Below are 19,542 nucleotides of genomic sequence, written 5' to 3' on the forward strand. Positions count from 1 at the left end.
TTGATTGCTGGGTCAACATGTTCACTGCATTTATCCCTGTCATTTTCCAATGAAATCATCTGCAGATTTTTCCCAGAAGCATGCGAGGAGCAGCGGAGCATTTCACCTTCTCCGTCCACTTTCCACATGAAGTCAGCGTTTGTACATAGACACACACACACACGGGGGTTGTTTTATAGGTCATATTTTATTCAACAATATAAAACATTCTTAGGAGTACAAATGATTGAAAGAAGACACTTGAATGGACACAATTCATGTATAATGACGTTGTTATTTTTGTATAAATTATATATTTGGAATTCAATTGTATTAGTTTAAACATCATTCTTTATTGAACTATGAGTATTACAGTTATATTCGAAAATAAAGTTGTTGTTTTTTTTATGGGAATACGGTGTTTTTCTTTTTTTAAAAATAAATGTGAAAATACAGTCTATAATTTTAAATAATAGTACAAAAACACGAAGAAACAATGCTATACATTTTTGGGAGGGGTGCTGAGATATAAAAACTGGTCCATCAAATGTTTGGTGTGTTTAAGGGGAAACAAAAAAAAAAGCATCCAGTCATGAATTTATAAAAACAAAAAACAGCAGAACAAATCATCTAAAATGTAGAAGTGTAAAATAACCTATGTTTACTTGGTTGGATTGAAATATAAGCGTTAATATACTTTTTGAATGAAATCTTAAACTGGTGTTTTCCTTCTCTCAACAATTGCCTATTAACACAGTCTTTACTGACTTTTATATAAATGCATGGGCAAGGCCGCGGGGGCCAAATCTGGGCCACCATGTCATTTTCTGTGGCCTGCGAGATGGTGGGCTCAAAATGAAAGTAGATAAAATGTACATGTTGGTGCTTTGACCTGTAAAGGTGCCAGTGTTTAAGATAAGATAAGGAAGGGAGACCATGGATGTCAATAATCACACAGAAACTTCCAATACGTGTCAAAAATATTTGATGGGTTTGGTTGAAGGAGGAAAAACAGGGAGATCATAAAGAGTGATCATCCAAGAATGTAAAAGAAGGAATCATTCTTCCTGTTACGGCCAGTTTTGTAAAAATATATTTTGTTCAGGAATCTTGTGTGGTTGACTCTGACACTAATGACTACCAAGCAGTCCATCGTCTCCCACTCTTGCTTGTCTCACTCTCTCTCCGGCAGATTTACACTTCTGTCGACCAGAGGAACTAACAAACACGTAGACCCACTTTTTTTTAACTCGACTGTCGCATGGTTTACAGTACAAGTACAGAGTACAACCGTGATAATGATGACATCAAATTAGAACATTTTAAAGCCAGAAATTGATTTCTTACTTCTTAATGGAGTCAAGCTTACTGAATTGATTATCCAGATTGAAGTGCGACTCATGACAAGTTTTAATGCAAACCTGAATGACAGATAGCTGTTGGTGGTGTTGTGTTAAAATGTTGTTATCTGTGTGTAGTACTGCTGTCATGTAAAATAGACGACAAGACCCGCCTCATGTTGCTTCTGATTGGTTAGTTTTGCGTGGAGCCTTCTGTGACCGGCTAGATTTACACAAACCCAAAAAAAACAAACCAAAAAAGAGTATTGAATGTGTCATCATAGACGTGAGAAATATCAACTTGGCAGTATCAATAGTAAAGTAACTGCGACAAGGATCCTGAGGATTAATGGTATTACAAATTAAGATTAGAGAAAGAATAATGAGTGCAACAGAAGTTTCTACTTGGGACCACTTGGATTTTTTTATCTTCAAAAAGTGCTAAATTTGATCGCTGTGACACATAAAAAAAAGAAAAAAGAAATATTACGTCTCAATTCACTACAAACCTTTGAATATTTACAAAATGAAGTGCTAAACTTGAGTAATGATCCTCCAGTTAACAAGCTTGTGTACATGAAGAAGCTCTCAGAAGGCGTACGGCCCGACGATGATGGTGAGCCTCAGCAGTGAGACGGAGCGGTAGTTCATGGTGAGATGATGGGTCACCATCTCCAGATCCACCACGTACTCTCGCGGACCTGTCAGTGGCTTCGTCAGCACCAGCATGGCGTTTACGTTGCTGGAGCGCTGCAAGTCAATGTGTCAGAACGTCAGACGATCATTTGTCTTTTATTTTAACATTAACATTTGGAGATAAAATTAATTTCAAGACCAACTTCATTGTCTTCTATAAAAACATTTATACAACAAAGTATGTTATTCATTCAATAAAAAAAATAGTTTTTGCATATAATGAATAAATCAATGTGTGGTGCAGGGGCCGTTCGCCGCCCTCATGAAACCGTTCAATTGTTTCTTACGGATTTTAAATAATCTATTCGTATTCGTTAAAATTACTTTTATTTCAATTCATTTTGAGAACTCTTTGTTACTCAAAAGAAAATTAAAAGAACACTTTTAAATAAGGTGTTTTATGTTATATTTAAATATGTATTTTAATGATTTAGTTTTTAATTAAATGTACATTGGATTAAATAATGCAATAAAAATAATATATTTATATATTTATAAATTGTCAATATCCTTCCTTAAATATTTTCTTCCATTTTTTGGTTGTTACTTATACAACAGATCCTCTTTTGCCCTTAAGAAAATCTTCTGCAACAAAATGTGTCTAAAAATTGTTAGTTATTTAACTTGTTGACTCATTGTAACATAATATAAGCTCTCATAGTAGTTATAGGAGTCAATTGTTTCAGTTGATCTAAATAAACTTTGCTACTGACTGTACTTTGGTGTTTTGCTACTTTAAAATGAAATGTCTCGTATTTCAAACTCACCCTGAGGAAGAAATCCCCGGCTTCGTTCCCAGATTTAATCCTGAAAGTGTTGTGTGTGTTGACGTAGATTTTGGTGGCTTGGATCTGGAAGATGTCTGCCGGGACCGTCCGGTCTGCCTGGATGCTCATGTACTTGTAGACGATGGACGGTGGGAGACCCTGACACTCGCTCGGTGACCGGCAGATGCAGCGACTGAAGGAGCCGCAGAGTTACCGGTTAACAGTAGGAGGGACACATGGAGCAAAACTTACTTCTCTGCTGTTTTGGTATAGGGCGCCTCGCACGGGTCTTTGGGGTAGCAACGGAAGCCTCCGAAATAGTTCCAGCACATTTCGTCATCACGGCAGTTGTGAGTCGATGCCTCACACTCGTTGATATCTGAGAGAAGAATTAAATGAGTGAGTTACTGTATGAAATGGCTGCTTAAACGACATTCAACATTAATTATTAAATGGTTTAAAACACACCAGTTTTTAATTGACTCAAGATGGGGTTGTTTTTTTATCTTAAATAGTTAAAATGAACATACATGTTTGTCTATAACTCTAAAAAGGAACAGATTACTCCCAAAAATGATCCCAACCCTTAGTCGACATGAGGGTGAGTAGAAAATGAGTGAATTTTGGTTGAACTATCACTTTATATTGAGTAACACCACCTGTTGACATTGGAGAAAATTATTGTTGCCAGTTGTTGAAAGTCATGAGGAAAATGCTCACCCTGCATATTACTACAATATTTATTTTATACAGCGATCCAACTGTGGACAACAAGAGAATAGTCAAACTGTGGCCACCAAAGTCTGACATTTAAACAGCAAATTTGATGATTTTTCAAGAGCTGGTGTGGGTTTCTTCACTGGAGCTGTTGATCATCTTCTAGCTCGCACTGAAGGGAAGCCCACCAAACCACACAGTTTTCCCCCTGCAGCTCTCCATGAAACAGGCCTCATCAAACAAGCCCCAAACCACCAAGCTATTTCTGGCACAACAAGCTGGATTCATAAGAAAACGGTCCGTGTGACAGAACAAGACAAATTCAAGGCTCCCCTCATATATCCAGCACCTGACTGAGGGGGAACATAACAGCAGCTCTTACAGCTCCTCAAATAAATTCACACTTGACACCTCGGCCACTATTTATAGTCCTCAACGTGTTGCTAAACCGAAAAAGTTTGAAGGTTACAGTTTTTTTTCTCTCCAAAACCTTGGTGTTGCTTCACGAGGCAAGATGACAACACAACCTCTTTCTTACAAAACCTAAGAGTTAAAGGGCAACTAATGTGAAAAACTAACTTTCTCACTGAATCACTCACTTTAAATGTTGAAGTCTTCCTCTCCAAGATGCAGTTAGTCTCTCATCATGTTTTGAAGTTATTACTTTATTAAATTCTACTCTGAAATCTAGGCGAACGAGAGGTTACGAGTTCCTTGGAGGTGGAGGCTTGGATTGATGATGCGCGTGACAAACATCAATGCTTGACCAATCACAGTTGAGTGGACGTGGTCATGGTTGAACAAGATTTAATCTCCAAAACAACAAAGTGTTTTCAGTGGGCGGGACTTAAGCAATGTCAATATTTCAATGAAAAGACCTGCCAAGCAGCTCATTTACACTTATCTTGTGAATTTTAATTTGTTTGTTTAAGATTATTTTAATCAACAAAATCCTCACCAGAGGTAATTATTACACCAGTAGATATAGATATGTTATTACAAAAACTGGTATTTACCTATACAAATGTGTTTTATTTCAGTGTCAGTTTTAGAGTTTCTTCACATGACCTCATATCATGACGGCAGAGACGAGAAACTTGAGTTCAGTACCTTGACATAACCTGCTTCCCTGGAGCTGATATCCCTCCGGACACTCGCAGGAGTAACTCCCCGGAGTGTTGACGCACTGGTACTGACACATGTAGCTGGAGTAGCTGCACTCGTCCACGTCTGCTCAGCAAACACAGTCATGACGTGCATCAGCTCAAAACATTACCTTTCGCTGGAGTCTCACCTCGACAGGTGACCAGGTCCGGCGCCGGCTCGTATCCTTGGTCGCACTGACAGAGGAAGGAGCCAATCAGGTTGTAGCAGTGGTGCTGACAGGGACTCTGTGTCTCGCATTCGTCCACATCTGGAACAGATACACATTTAAAGGTGAGGTTTTTGCTGATGTTTCAGATACACGGTAACTTGAAACTGGAGAATGTGCAGCTTAAAGTGCAACGATGAGTCATTCCACTTGATGGCAGAACTTTAAAGTTGCTCAAATGCTTCATGAATCACAGTTTTCGGAAATCACTTGAGGATAAACCGACTATATATTCCATCGTAAGTTACACCCGCGGCAGTAACTGAACAAACCACTTGGACTCAAGTAACAAAACATAGGTACTCTTAAAGCCCAGATACAATAACAACACAAATGAAAACCAGAAAATACACAACTACAGGAACTCATTCGAGTGACTGCGATGTTAGATAAATGACTCCCAGTTCTGGGGCTCTGAAGAATATCCAAGAATTTGAATTTGTAACAAAAAATGCTGATGTTCCTTCTTCATCTGTGTCTTATACAACAGGTCAGGAAGTTCAGATTCAGGTCTTTATCGGGTCAAACTCCACCCTTGAAGTGTTTGTCACGACATAGTGATGCTTCGATCTCAGTTGAGCAGATGAAACGTTCAGATCTTAAAAATGGATATTTGAGTGAAATCATCTGCATAGATACATTCATGATTTGCCAGACATCGACAATGTAAATCCATTTATCTATCACTCATTTCAGGTTTTCAACAAACTTTAAGTTCATTTGTGCAACTACTACTATGTGTGTTGTTTTATACTTTAAAGTATTTAGAACATTCACACAAACGTCTTAAAAAATCTGACTACAAATTGAGACATAATATTTGATAGTTGTGTTTTTTGTTATCAACAGGATAATATTTAAACATTATTAATTCATGAAATTCATTAGGAATTTATGTGCTAGTCTAGACAAAAAGTATTTTCTTTCCACATAACCCACAGCACAAACTCTGGCCTTTTGTAGAGTTAATGCATTTTAATGTAAAATATACACTTGTTTAATTTTTTCAGCAACAATTCCTCATGTCAAGGCCGAGCAGTATGGAGATATTTGGATGTCTGTCTTTTTTGGACGAAGACGAAGACATCTGAGCTCCAGTCGCTACATAAAATGAACAAATATCTTTTGCTATAACTCTAAAAAGGAACAGATTACTTATAGAAAATAATCCCAACCCTTAGTCAACACGAGGGTGAGTAGAAAATGTGTGAATCTTGGGTGAACTATCACTTTAAACACTGTTTCAACCAAGCATTTACCCATAATTCCCAGTGGCTAGAGAGTCTTAAAGTAAAATATTACGATTTGGTGACTTGTTTTCTTGTTTTAAGCCTTAAAGTGTTCATTTTCTGTATGAATTAAAGGCTAAATTATCCTCTAAATGGAGACTGACAGTACAATTCTCTTTGAACTCATTTTAAAATAGATTTTTCTACATATATACAAATACACTTTATATAGTGATATTGTTGGACATGTGACTTGGACGAAGTTTTGAATTTCAGCTCCTTGCATGACAGAGTTTGAAACAGAGATAATACAATACAAGTTTAAATCTAAAGGAGGCCGAACAACAGGTAACAAACTATGGGAGTACTGGAGACACACACACACACACACACACACACACAAACACACACACCTGACCTTGGTAACTCACCAATACAGCTGTGGTTGTTGCTGGCGAGTTGGTGACCTGGGTTGCACTCACAGTAGTAAGAGCCCGGAGTGTTAACACATTTGTGCATACAGTAGTGTGTTAGGACACACTCGTCTCTGTCTACAGTAACAGAATAACACGAAAGCAAACAATCAGTAAATTAAACGCTACTGGTATAACCTCCATCTTTGCTGAATCAATTTACAAAAAACACCAATTAAAAAAAAGGATTATAGGATTAATAAGATGGAGATTTATTGATGTATCCTCCTGTTCACTTGCAAGCTAAGTCGAGAACATTCTCTCATTCTTTTTGCTCCTTTTGTAAGTGAAGTGTTGCCCAGTCAGTATGGGACTCACCTATACACTGGTCTCCATTCCTTTGGAACCCTGGAGAACACTGGCACGTGTACGAGCCCCTGGTGTTATAGCACGTCTGCTCGGGGCCACACGTATGTCGGCCAGTTGTGCATTCATCAACGTCTGCAAGTAGCACACAACACACGGATACTACAGTTCAAGCTGGACTATCTTTTCATCTGTGGTCCCACTCACACCTTACGACACACACATGTCGACACAAAGGAATAACATGGAGAAGATAGAGGGAGGAATGTTATCGATCCTTTTCTTAACACGCCTGTCTATTAATGGTGAAGAAATGAAGTAACTGGGGACCATTATAACCAATAATACACCCTTTATTAACACAGAACCAGTAACGGTCATACATATCATTCAAATACACATTATATTTAAAAATAAATACATTTAAATAAGCATTTTTGGGATTGAATTGGAGTGAAATTTTAGGCTTTAACGAAAGCAAGTTTTAGGCAACCATCCAAACCTTTTTTTTCTGACTCGTCTTTGCTCGATCTTTTACAGACGAACACCACAAATCCGCCCATATACTCTCATTTCTACAGCCCACCAGCAGTCCTCCTGGGTGGTCTGACACAACCCATCATACGTAGACAGATATCCTCAGCACCACACACACACACACACACACAAACTGAAGAATGTTGCAGATAAAAAGTGTAAACTTACAAGATTGATATTGTGAATTTAAAAACTGGTCGTAATCAGATTTATCTTCATGTTTATTCGCTATAACGCATTATTTAAATGACTATTTCAACAACTATTTTTAGGTGAAATAAACATAACAAATACTAATTATGACTTTAGTTATCTACAAAAAGGAAGGTACTATACACTTGCATCCCACACTACGACATTTTAATCAACCAAACAAAAATTCGAAACGTGCAGTACTGTTTAAAACTATACCATCAATATAGCATGTGTCAAATTTAAGGAACAGGGGCCAAATATGGCTCGCCAAGTCACTTTAATTCAAAGGAAAAGTGGTTAAAGGTTAAAGTTTCAACAGTGACCTATGAAGATGCACAAGTTTAACAGAATAAACAAAAAGCAAACAAAGAGATGATAAAGAGAGCGTGAGCCTCGGATAATGTAAAGAAAATAACATATATAACATAAATAAATAACTTGTGTGATTTAAGTTCAACTAATGTGTTGATTTAAGTGTGTCTTAAATAGATGTTGAACATCTATTGTACTCATCAGTATGCGTCTGTTTATACAAAACTATATTTTCCTTGAAATATTTACATTAGAAAATGATCTTCAGCGCTGCCAACTGAAAACACTGTTTAGCCAAATCAGACCCATTCTGCTGTGATTGGTCAAGCATCGAGGTTTGTCACTGCGCGTCATCAAGTTGGAAGTCTCCACCTCCAAGGGACTCGTTGTATAAACAAAGGGGGGCGTGATTACAGCCGGCTGGAGGAGGATTGAAGCCATTATTATGTCATAATGGAAGCCGCTCTCGTAACCTCTTGTTCGCAGAGATTTCAGACAAGAGAGCATTTTATAAAGTAATAAGTTCAAAACATGGTCATGATGAGGAACTTTCTGCATCTTGGAGAGAAAGACTTCAACATTTGAAACATGTGAGTGAGTCAGGAACATTTTCACATTATTTTGCTTTAAATTTGACAATCAAACAAAGCAGAAAAACAAATAGTATTGACGAGAATTTAACTTTTTCAGGTTTTAGCAACACAAATGTGTACACACAATCCCTAATCCTATTTCCCTTTACTTAATTCAGCAAATGCATTCCAGAGAAAAGCAAATTGTGAAACAGATCAACACTGTGAAGCTTCTTAGGAAGTTTGTGTTCAGGAAAGTCGGAGTCCCTCCGTCTAACTCAAACCACATGTGCTGACTGCAATCCAAAGGTTAAATCTCAGGAATATGTTGTGGCAACTGCCTCTTTGTCACTAAAGCTTTTAGCTGCTGCCAATACGAAACGCTGTGCGTGAGTGTCTGTGGGTGGGGTGGGAGTGCATCCCATACTAGAGGACTCCGGGGCCCCATAAAGGCCCCACATCTTACCACATCCAATATAGTTTACACATAAAATGTTTTACTGCTACAAGCCATCAAGATGTGATGATGTGTTGCGTGTGGGGAGTAGGTACTCTTTCCTCTGAAGTCAGTAGTTTTCAAATCAAGATTTATTTAACACAGCTTTGTGTTTGCTTCTCCAAGATAAGGTTGTCCAGAAAAAAAAAGAATGATGAGAGAGGGTGGAGGCCTCCATTTATCTGAACATTTGAAGTTAAGATTTACGGCTTCTGGTGATCGTGTGATGTCAGAGTGAAAAAACTCCTCCCTTTTTTCTTTTTTTTGGGGGGTTGGAGGGGGGTGGGGGGTTAATGCTGGATATCTTGTGGGAGTTGGGGGGGAGTGGCAGGCATGGCAGCAGCTCAAAGAATCTTTGTGCGTGTGTGTTTGTGCGGGTGGATGTTAGAAGATCTTAAGACATAAAGGGCTCTTGGGATGTTTGCAATGACTTTCACAACACACTGATGAAATGTAGCGAAGTGCATTAGAAAAACAACAATAATCAAATACTTCTGGACATGGAGAGGGAAAGACCTCCCTGATAAAGCTCCTGTAACCCAGGAGAAGCAGAAGACAGAAACGATCGAAAACAAAAATACCATGAGAAACTAGAACTTAAATTTGGAAGAAATTGTTTTCTCAGTGTGCTCAGTCTTTCAACTATGAGTTATCTTCAAAGTTCAACTAATGTGTTGATTAAGTGTGTCTTAAATATATGTTGGACTCTATTGTACTCATCAGTATGTCTGTGTTTGTACAAAACTCTCTTTTTATTAAAATATTTACATTAGAAAATGTACTTTAGCCCCGCCCACTTAAAATGCTTTGTTTTTCTGGAAATGAAATCATGTTTACCATAACTAAACCAACTCTGCTGTGATTAGTCAACATCAAGGTTTGTCACTGCGTGTCATCAATCCCAGAAGTCTCAACCTCCAAAGGACTCCTTGTATAAACAAAGCGGGGTGTGATTACAGATGGCTGGAGGAGGAGTGAAGCCATTATTACGTCATAAAGGACTCTCACTCTCGTAACCTCTTGTTTGCAAAACATGAACATAATCATCATGAAACATGTGAGTAAGTCAGGAAAGTTGGGTTCCCTCTCATTGTTAGATTGACGTTTTTGAATTAATAGCTGTTATCCAGCTCTAAACAATGTCACCAGTAGTTTTACTAGCTTGTGTCAGGTCATCTCGGGTGCCAGCTAAAGATTTTTCCTTTTAAAGATTAGATTGTGTCACTTTAAAAACTGAAGAGTTTTGGCCTGAATACAGAACACTGTGTTTTTTTGCTCCAGATTTCTTCTGACATGACAGAGCCTGTTGTAATCATCACATGAGAGTGTTTAGTTTGTTTTCATTGAGCCACTGAGATGGAAAGCAGGAGTGGTTCCAAAGAAAAGTTGGACACCAACTCCATTTTCCTCTAATTGTTATAATGTCATTTTGAGAAAGCGGGAGGCAAAATATGTGTTGTTAACAGTCCATGAAATTTCACAATGTCAGGAACATCATCATGTTATGTTTTCTTATCTTACAAAATCTATTTATTTTACAACCTTTTGCTCAATTATTGATTTTTTTTGTTGTTGAAAATATCAGAAAATCGTATGCTTTTCCCTTTAAGAGCAAGTTTAAACTTCTAGCTGATATAAATCAAAAATAATTCAGCTTCCATTCAGTCCATGAACTGATTGACTCTGTTGGCTCTCTCCATTATTGCTCGACTGTTTCTGATGTGCTGACTTTCCCTGCTTGATTCATGAGTGTGTGACCATCTTCTAAAGGTTAAGCGCTGTTTGATTCTTCTCAAATATCCACGTATTCTGCCAGCAGCTTTCCGATGCAACTGCAATTGACCCCGGTGCTACTTGTCAAGAAAAAGAAACATAAAATACTAAGCTGCAGCGTCAAGCCAAGTGCAAGAGTGATTCATAGCAGCCGGGTGTCCCGTTCCACCATAAGCGAAAAGGAAATATCAACACTTGTAAAGCCATCAGAAGAGGAAGCAGCTGGCTGTGAGACAGGCACTGACCTCAGGGAAAACAACAATATCATAATTACTTCCAAAGCTGCGTCCAACTCCATCCACATTATGCACTTAAAAATGACCAAAACAATAACTGTTGCTGAGATTATGAAGATGTCAAACACGGGAGTTGGGGGGGCAAGAAAAGAAACATTGTCTGAGCTGATAGGTAAAGGTCATTTCTAGTAAATGTTGGCTAGCTCTAGAAAATACCGGCCAAAGGTGTGATAAAGTATGAGGATTCATTCATTTTGTAAACTTAAAAAAAGTAAGTCGTAAACGATAGTTGAATTTATTTCAATTATGGCTAAAGGAATTCATATCAGTAACAAAAAACTGTCCTAAAATAAACCTTTCTCATGATTTAAATGAGAATAAACAATAACAATAAACATTTTCAGATCAAATGCACACACTGACTGTGGTGGTGGGGCTAGAGACACTTCAGTTTTCAAGACATTTTTCAATTTTGTAGTTACGCTTAGGACTGGAAAGGGGCCAAAAACAAATATGTAGGATAGCTTCGAGCTATCGAATGAATTAAATTATCGTTTATAACTTTTAACTTTAGTTTAGTTAAATAATACTCTCTAAAAGCTTGTGTACGATTGCAATAAGTTCACTTTTATCCATCATGATGCTTTTGAAGTCAGGGTAAATGCAAGATAGTCAAACAATACAAACAACATAATTATGTGCTAACATTTATTGCAATGTACTCGAAAATATTAGGGCTGTAGTGATACACAAATCTCCCGATACTATTTGATCTAATATATTTATGATAAGATATATTCATCTCACGATAACATTCGATATGAGTTATTTATCTTATGATACAATTTAATACGATATATTTTAATACACTTGCATAGTTTTCCGAAAACATCTAAGGTACACTGAACTTGGTTGAATACAAGAACTAAACACACCCCTACAATACCTAGTGTGTCTTACGAGACAGGGTTGCCAACACCAGATGGTAAAAATGTTGGTACTGGGAGCGTCTGCTGGTACGAGACGGTGCAAACCATCTGTTTGTGCACAGGTGCAAGACGAGAGCTTAGCAGCTAATATGAGGGTTCAACGGGTACCTGAGTCTTTTCAAGTTACCCTCAGCAAACTGTGCCTGTTTTCATCTTGGTGTGTTTGATCCCTCTTCCTTCAGTCAGGCTCGAACATGACATCCTGCTCAACATATCAAATTCACCTCTCTGTCTTCCGAGTCCTTTCCGGCCCCCGGACCACTTTCAGCTCTGCTTGCTATCTTTGATAAACGTCTTGTCGGAATAAACAGTTACAGGATAACATCCCAAAGAATTTCCTGAAGAAGTGCGACATCATTTCGAGCATGTTTCCAAAGCAAAGACCTGTTGCTTATTTCTTTTTAAAAAAAAAATAGACAACAAATATCACAGGGAAATGGAAACTTTTAAAGGTCAGATACTGAAGATTTTTTGGCAACATTTCTTTGTTGCTCCGTGCTTGTTCTGCCGTGTGCATTCCTGCCTCTCACAGATCGATCTGATGCTTATCTGTCAAGGTGGTGAGTAATTCTTACCATCACAAAAGATAGGAACAGGCGGAAAAAAACAACCATCGCTGACATTCCAGAGATGTACTCCCCAAGTGCATGTTTGTGGAAAATATTATCCCATCTTTTGCCTTTGACGGAAAAGTACACAAGTTCAATTTCAACAGAGGCTGAGTGCAACATATTGAGGAAGTTTCTTCTATTGCACGTTAAAAACTATCCAGACAAAGTTAAAATGAGTGTCAGCGACATCTTCCTGACCTCAGAAAACCAGACAGGTAAACAAGGGTGGCAAGTCTAGTCACGTCCCTCGCTGCAGGGCAGGAGTATCGCATTTATGGATGAAGAATTAATAGACAAGTATGTAGCTTGACAATCAAATTAGAAGAAATATGACCAGATGTGTAAACTCCTGTGATTCTTTTTTCAGATAGATTCTTGTGGATAAATCGTCCTACCAGTCTCGAATCTTCTAATATTTCTGATTGGTTTATTCTGCTGCATATTCAAGGTGTGCTAGTACTGATGGATCTGATCTCAGTTACGACAAGAAAATACGGGTGCATCCTAAAGAGGTCAGATTTCCTTTGCACATAGAAAGAGACAACCTCTCTGGGCTAGGTTTAACCTCTTGATGTTTTTTGGACTGTGGGTGAAAACCGGAGTGCACTGATGACTTGCATGGAGGTGGAATCCTCCAGGAACCATCTCCGAAAGGAAGCCTTGAGAGCTCTTTTTGTTAAACATTTCACACAATCTTTCTGTCAATTTTTTTTCATTTGAATGTCTATCAGTGGTTCTCAACCAATGGGCAAGGATCCAAGAAGAAACTTGATTAAGTGGATGGAGTCATTTCGGGTATCCTTTTTACTATACTTGAGTATAATAGTCATAGTAAACTGTATTTGAGTGTCTTTAAAGGGACAAATGTGAAAGCCCATCTCTTCTGACTCAAATGTTGAAGTCTTCCTCTCCAACATGCAGTAAGTTCCTCATCATGACCATGCTTTGAACTTATTACTTTATAAAGTTCTCTCCAATCTGAAAACTAAGCGAATGAGAGGTTATGAGAGCGGAGTCCATTATGATGTAATAATGATGTATGGTGCTTAAGCACATTTTCTAAATTGAATTCTAGTTATAATATATATATAAATAACCTTAAACTTGACTATAACCTGGAAGTATGGAAATTTCTGTACTAAATACATCAGTAATACAACAACTGTTTTTAAAGTAACCAAAATGTTGCCAGTAATATATGTCACTCTGTGTTTTATGTTTGCGTGAGGATGAGGTTGAGATAATAACCAAACAATGCTATAAATAATGCTATTATGACATTTTGGAAAATCTCTACTTGGCCTTCTAAGTAGCAGCAGCCTGAGTCATGAGGCTAGGTTTGTGCTTTCGGCACATTTGGTGATTATTTACCCTTCTATCTCACCCTCCGCCCCACCTGACTCCGCGTTCTTGGTTTCCCCGCGACAAAATGGTGAGTTAGCAAGGAAACAGACCAAAGTAAGCGCTATTTGATACACCAGAGTTTTTGCCAAAAAAACTGGGAATTTACTCTGCAAGCACGACAGAAAGCAAAAAATGAACCAACGCAAGTAAAGGAGTGAAACAGTTGATTCATTGTCGTGAGCTAAATGTGGTGAAGAACAAATCTCAGAAATACAGCTGGTGATTCAAGGATGGAATTATTGCATTTGGCTAAATCATGTCAGTACAGGTTTTTTTTGTTTGGCTCAGTCTTCGATGTAGGTCAACATTTTGACTTGCAAGTTAAAAAGTACTGAAGATTCTCCTTCAGTTAAAAAATACCCTTTTATTTTGAGATCATTCTGAGTTTATTAATGGGTTTGTTAAAGCTTTGATTTAAGTGTGTCTTAAATAGATGTTGGACTCTATTTTCAGTATCAGTATGTGTCTGTTTGTACAAAACTCTCTTTTCAATGGAATATTTACATTACAAAACATTGTTTTTGGAGATTTTTACCGCTATTACCAGCATTGAGGTTTGTTAACGAACAACATCAAACCTGGAAGTCTCCAAGGGACTTGTTGTATAAACAAAGTGGGACGTGATTACAGCTGGCTGGAGAAGTGAGGCCCATTATAATTTCACAATGGATTCCGCTCTCATAACCTCTTGTTCGCCCAGATTTCAAACAGGGGAGAACTTTATAAAGTAATAAGTTCAAAACATGGTCATGATGAGAGACTTACTGCATCTTGGAGAGGAAGACTTAAAATGTGAAACATGTGAGTAGGTCAGGAGGGTTGGGTTTCGAAATAACTTTTGAAACAAATCTAGTAAAATAGTTAGTTGTTATGAAACATCGATCATTTCTACAATGCCTTTTTTTATGTTACTGGCTTCTAACTCACATTTATGAAGCTCAACACACACATGTATTCCACATACTTTGGAACAAAGTCCAGAAATAGAAGATCTGCGGTTACAGCAGGTGGAATGACGGTACAAATCCTGCGTGAGCTCTCCGATTAAACATGTGTCTCAGCATCTGGATAAAAGCGGTGTCCCTTCCCTCGTAGTGTCAAGCGTAAATGCGCTCTCCTATTTCAGAGATCACAGAGAAGAAGTTGACTGTAGCGACACAGCTTTGCCAGACTTTTCTGGAAACATTAAAGTGGAAAATAAGCAGAAGGGGAAGCTTGCGACACTTCTGGCTGCCATGCTTGGCGACGCTCTTAGCAATTCACCTTCGCAATTCTTCTCATGAAAGCTAAATTCATCCATTAATAATTATGGAATACCTTTATAGCTGAGAAACACTTGCACTGGCAGCAACATATTGGGAGATAAGAATGTATGCCCTCGAGGCCACATACTTGTCATGTCAATATCTTAAATGGAAAAAAGTGTCTATCTGCTTCATGTAAGGTATTTGTCTTCTTTCCAAGAAAAACACTTTCACTCTTACCTCTGCACATGCTCTGTTCGTCTGCAGCGAAGCCAGGGGTGCAGCGAGTGGTCTGCGAGGACTGGCCGAAGAACCGCGTGGTCTGCCGTGGACTCGGCGGCGGAGACTGGGCGGGCGGCGGGAAGTCCTCCACCACCCCTTCGTCGCTGTTCTGGCTGATGTAGATGACGGCACTTTTGGGGAGGCAGAGGTAGCCCCCGAAGTGGTTGATGCACTGCATCCCTCCTTTGCATGCGTCGGTTAACAAGAGACACTCGTTGATGTCTGGACGGCAGAAAAAAACATGATAATTCAAAATGAATTTGCATCATCACGAGGCAAGTCATTAAGAGTTACGTTTGAGATTCAGGCCCTTATGTCCTTTCTGATCAAAGTCAGGATGAAAAAAGATTTTAAGATGTCCAAAAAAAAGTTTATTTTGGAAGGACTTTAACATGCGGTAATACTGTGACAATAATATTAACAGATTTAACTTATTTTCTATATTTGGATGGTACTGCAGACCAAATGTACCAGCCAAAATACATAAGTAGGACCTTATTTACTACAAAAATGTTTTAACCCAAGTTCAAATAGGTTTTCTCTCGATAAATAATACAAATAATTTAATTTATTTCGTTTTTCTTGAATTGTCCTTAAGGGCAGATATTGGCTCTTGGAGCTAGCTAAGTTGAAAACCACTGTGCTAGCGGCTTTTGTTGTCTCCAGTTCTTTTGATAATTTTGCGTGGAAAAATAAACATGTGCCTTTATTATTATCTATATAATAAACACATATTGTCATTTCAACTTTATATAACAATTTTGTTAACATGTTTGAAATATCATGTGTTGTCTTTAGGTGGATTGTTGCACATATTATCTGTAGCCAAATAAACTAAATATATCATAAACTAATTATGATTAACACTATTTTAGAGGTGGAGTTGCATTCATTCATTTTCTGCCACTTAATCCCTTATGTGGAGCCTATCCCTGCTATTTCGGGCAAGAGGCGGGGGACACCCTGGACAGGACGCTAGTCGGTCACAGGACACACAAAAACATGCAACCATTCACACACTCATACTTACGGAAAAAAATCCCAATAATACCTCTGTAAGTTTTTGGACTGTGGGAGGAAACCGGAGTGCCCGGAATAAAACCAACGCACCATACAAATTCCACACAGAAAGGTCACAAGTCTCATCCCAGGTGGAGTTGCACATTTTTTTTAATTTAAAAAAACAAACAAACAGTTAAGTCATAACTAGGGCTGAAACAAATACTTAAATGACTTAAATAATCATTAACTAAAAGGTTACATTTATTTTAAATTATCTCATTAAAGATAGGAGGTTTTTTCTACAATAGGAAATCGAAGTATTTAAATGCTATAATACAAACATTTAACATAAAGATTGTTAAATGAATGAATTCCTCATGCTCATAAATACGCTTTTAATAGTTGTTTTTTCTGTTGTAAACTAAACCTGTTAATCTATATTTAACAAAAAACATTTGGCCTTTAATGTATCGATGACAATATTAAATCGTGTCACCCCCACCTAACATAATATATAATTATTTATTTATTTATTTATATATTTTAAATTGCAAAAGTTATAAGAAAAATACAAAAGATTGTTCACCAATATCATAAATATATAACAGAAGGCTCAATATTTTCGGTAACCAATGCAATTTTGATTTGGAAATAAAATAAACAAAAAGTATAAATGTAGTTTTTAAGGCAAATGTCAAGTGTGATGCTTCTTACCACTGCATCGCTCGCTGACCCGGTCGTACTCGTAACCATCCGTGCACTGGAAGTGACATTAAACGACTCAATAAATGACCAGAAGTTCGAGTCATAAAGTATATATAAAAAAAAAACAACTCACCGTGTAGGAGATGGGCTCCTCAGCCTCCTGACAGAGGACGTGCGTGAACACCGCGCACAGACACACGCAGACTCCCAGCATGTCGACAGCTTCCAGCGCCACTGGAACGATGTGCACAAGAACCGAGACAGAGAGCGTGCAAGATCATTTTCGCCTGACAAGCCTACAAGTTTTAATACCCGTTATTACATCACTGATGGCATTGCTTAACGAGTCCCAGCATCTCCCTCTCCAGGCGTGCTGTTTGTGTTGGCTCTGCTCCAGCTCCATGTGCTGTCCGGCTCAGCCAAGTGTCTCTCCATCGGGGCTGTTTTTCTCCACTCCAGAGCGCGCGCGTGCGCGTGTGGGTGCGTGTGTGGGTGCGCGCGTGTGCGTGTGCGGGTGAGTGACAATGACGACTCAATCCGAGTCACACACAAGTCTCACCTGACACGTGGTTATCAATTAAATAACACGTTTTGTATTTAATTGTAATTATTCTTGATAAGTCGACTCACCTGGATTTTACCTGCGGCTCGATGACACTGCGGTGGTTGAAGTGTGAAGGTTGTATTTGGAAGGAGTTAAAAAGATGGACGGGTTTAAGATGAGGCACTTTGTGATGGACGTGTGGTTGTCGCAGAAAAGACATGTTTCTGACCGCACTTGAGTGGATCAGAACCAGCAGCAGCAGCAGGCGGAAGAGCGCCCTCTGTAGGTGAGGACAGGCGATCTTAATTTCTAGTTGGTTAGTGTCTTTTTTGACGAAGATGAAGAAGAAAAGAGCTCCAGTCGCTATATTAAAATGAACAAAAAATGTGTATACAACTCTAAGAAGGAACAAATTACTCTGAGTGAAACTTAGATTCTGGGTGAGCGATCATCTTTAGTGCTTCCATCGTTCTGTAAAAAAAATAAAAAGACAAAAACACAGACATCATTGAAGACAGTTAAGGTTAGGTAGAACTTTATTGATCCCTCAGGTGGTCGCCTTCGGTAAATTGTTTTTTTTTCCAATTAGAGACAGCAATATATATAATATATTATATAATGTAATACAAAACAGTTAAATCAACACTGATAATAATAAAGTTTAAATACGCGGAAATAATAAGAATGTTTTGATAAATATAATCTTGTGTGATTTCAGTAAATAAGTGATTATGATTTATATGCATGAATAAATAATGACTTAATATTGAGTTAAAAATAATAAATATAGTAGTTAGAACTTGTAACTATAATTCATCTTTTTTTTCAAGCAATATTATAAAAGGCAACCAACATAGAAAAATGCTGTTGTTGATAATAATTAATTATAAATTGACGCATATAAAAAAAATAGTATTGACTATATAACATTTATTTTGTTTAGTGTTGTTCGCTGTAATATATTTAACAAAGTTTTACACTATTTTATTTCGTTTGATGTAGTGTCTTAAGCTAGTGCTTCACATTAAAAAGAGAATAATAATAAAGCAGGGATGTCCAATACCACACTCGACCACATTGAGGAACATTTCTAAAATAGAAATGAAACAGCTCTGTTTGACAAGAGAGATTGTAACAAATTAACAAGTCACCACAATAATTCTTAACCAATAGAAGCATTTTTTGTCAGCCGTTATTAAAAAAAATTAAATCGAAGGTTTCACTACATGTTTTTTAACTTGTGAATAAAATAATGATTGATATGACGTCCCTGTGTTATTTATCTTCTCCGCATGTTCTACCTTTAAACGTAAAATATTCTTCACGCGATGTTTCACTATTAATACTTTGTTATTATTATAATAATTTCCAAAAAAACAAGCTAGATGAAGAGTCAACCACATATGCTTCATGTAGCACAAGCTAGCTTAGCTTGAGAGACTAGCTTAGCTCCACCGCTACCTGTTAGCATCAAGCTAACCCCTGTAAGAGCTCATTGAAACTTTTAATCATTCATTCTTTTTTCATCGCTAAAAACTCAATCATTCAAGAAACCAAATTCCTTTATGTCTTAATCGTCGGCCAAACTAACTGTATATTTATTTAACCGTCTTGAACAGTGTGAGGTTTATGTTTTTATTCTTTGAGGCTCAATATATCGTATTTATAAGTAAGAAAGTAAGTAAGTAAGTAAGTAAGTAATTTGTATTAGCGCTTTTCAAGACCAGGGTCACAAAGCACTTAAACAATCAAAAAATACCC

General features: G+C 37.7%; 1 protein-coding gene across 3 annotated transcripts; it reads right to left on the bottom strand.

Annotated features, from left to right (window-relative positions):
- Nucleotides 1-168: 168 nt before the first annotated feature.
- efemp1 (EGF-like fibulin extracellular matrix protein 1) lies at nucleotides 169-17,959 on the bottom strand. Of its 3 annotated transcripts, XM_087802343.1 has the most exons (11): nucleotides 17,868-17,959; nucleotides 17,371-17,471; nucleotides 17,247-17,292; nucleotides 15,489-15,752; nucleotides 6,892-7,014; nucleotides 6,532-6,651; nucleotides 4,794-4,913; nucleotides 4,610-4,729; nucleotides 3,035-3,161; nucleotides 2,783-2,975; nucleotides 169-2,069 (listed from the first exon to the last, which is right to left on the bottom strand). In XM_087802343.1, the coding sequence occupies exons 2-11, from the start codon at nucleotides 17,449-17,451 to the stop codon at nucleotides 1,908-1,910; spliced, it is 1,356 nt and encodes a 451-aa protein (XP_087658469.1). In that variant the 5' UTR covers nucleotides 17,452-17,471; nucleotides 17,868-17,959; the 3' UTR covers nucleotides 169-1,907. The 3 variants fall into 3 exon arrangements, with proteins under 3 accessions (XP_087658469.1, XP_087658468.1, XP_087658470.1); XM_087802342.1 differs by lacking the exon at nucleotides 17,868-17,959 and having other exon boundaries at nucleotides 17,371-17,797; XM_087802344.1 differs by lacking the exons at nucleotides 6,532-6,651; nucleotides 6,892-7,014; nucleotides 17,868-17,959 and having other exon boundaries at nucleotides 17,371-17,795.
- Nucleotides 17,960-19,542: the final 1,583 nt, after the last annotated feature.

This window comes from Callionymus lyra, chromosome 11 (genome assembly GCF_982586985.1).
Source record: "Callionymus lyra chromosome 11, fCalLyr1.hap1.1, whole genome shotgun sequence".
Classification (NCBI taxonomy): Eukaryota; Metazoa; Chordata; class Actinopteri; order Syngnathiformes; family Callionymidae; genus Callionymus; species Callionymus lyra.

What these genes read in the sequence shown, in the direction of transcription:
- efemp1 (XM_087802343.1), bottom strand. Translation starts at nt 17,451, where the DNA reads ATGCTGGGAGTCTGCGTGTGTCTGTGCGCGGTGTTCACGCACGTCCTC. An exon ending in CGAACAGAGCATGTGCAGAG is followed by an intron (nt 7,015 to 15,488) that starts GTAAGAGTGAAA and finishes TGCTACTTGCAG; the next exon opens with ACGTTGATGAATGCACAACT. An exon ending in GGACCTGGTCACCTGTCGAG is followed by an intron (nt 4,730 to 4,793) that starts GTGAGACTCCAG and finishes TTTGCTGAGCAG; the next exon opens with ACGTGGACGAGTGCAGCTAC.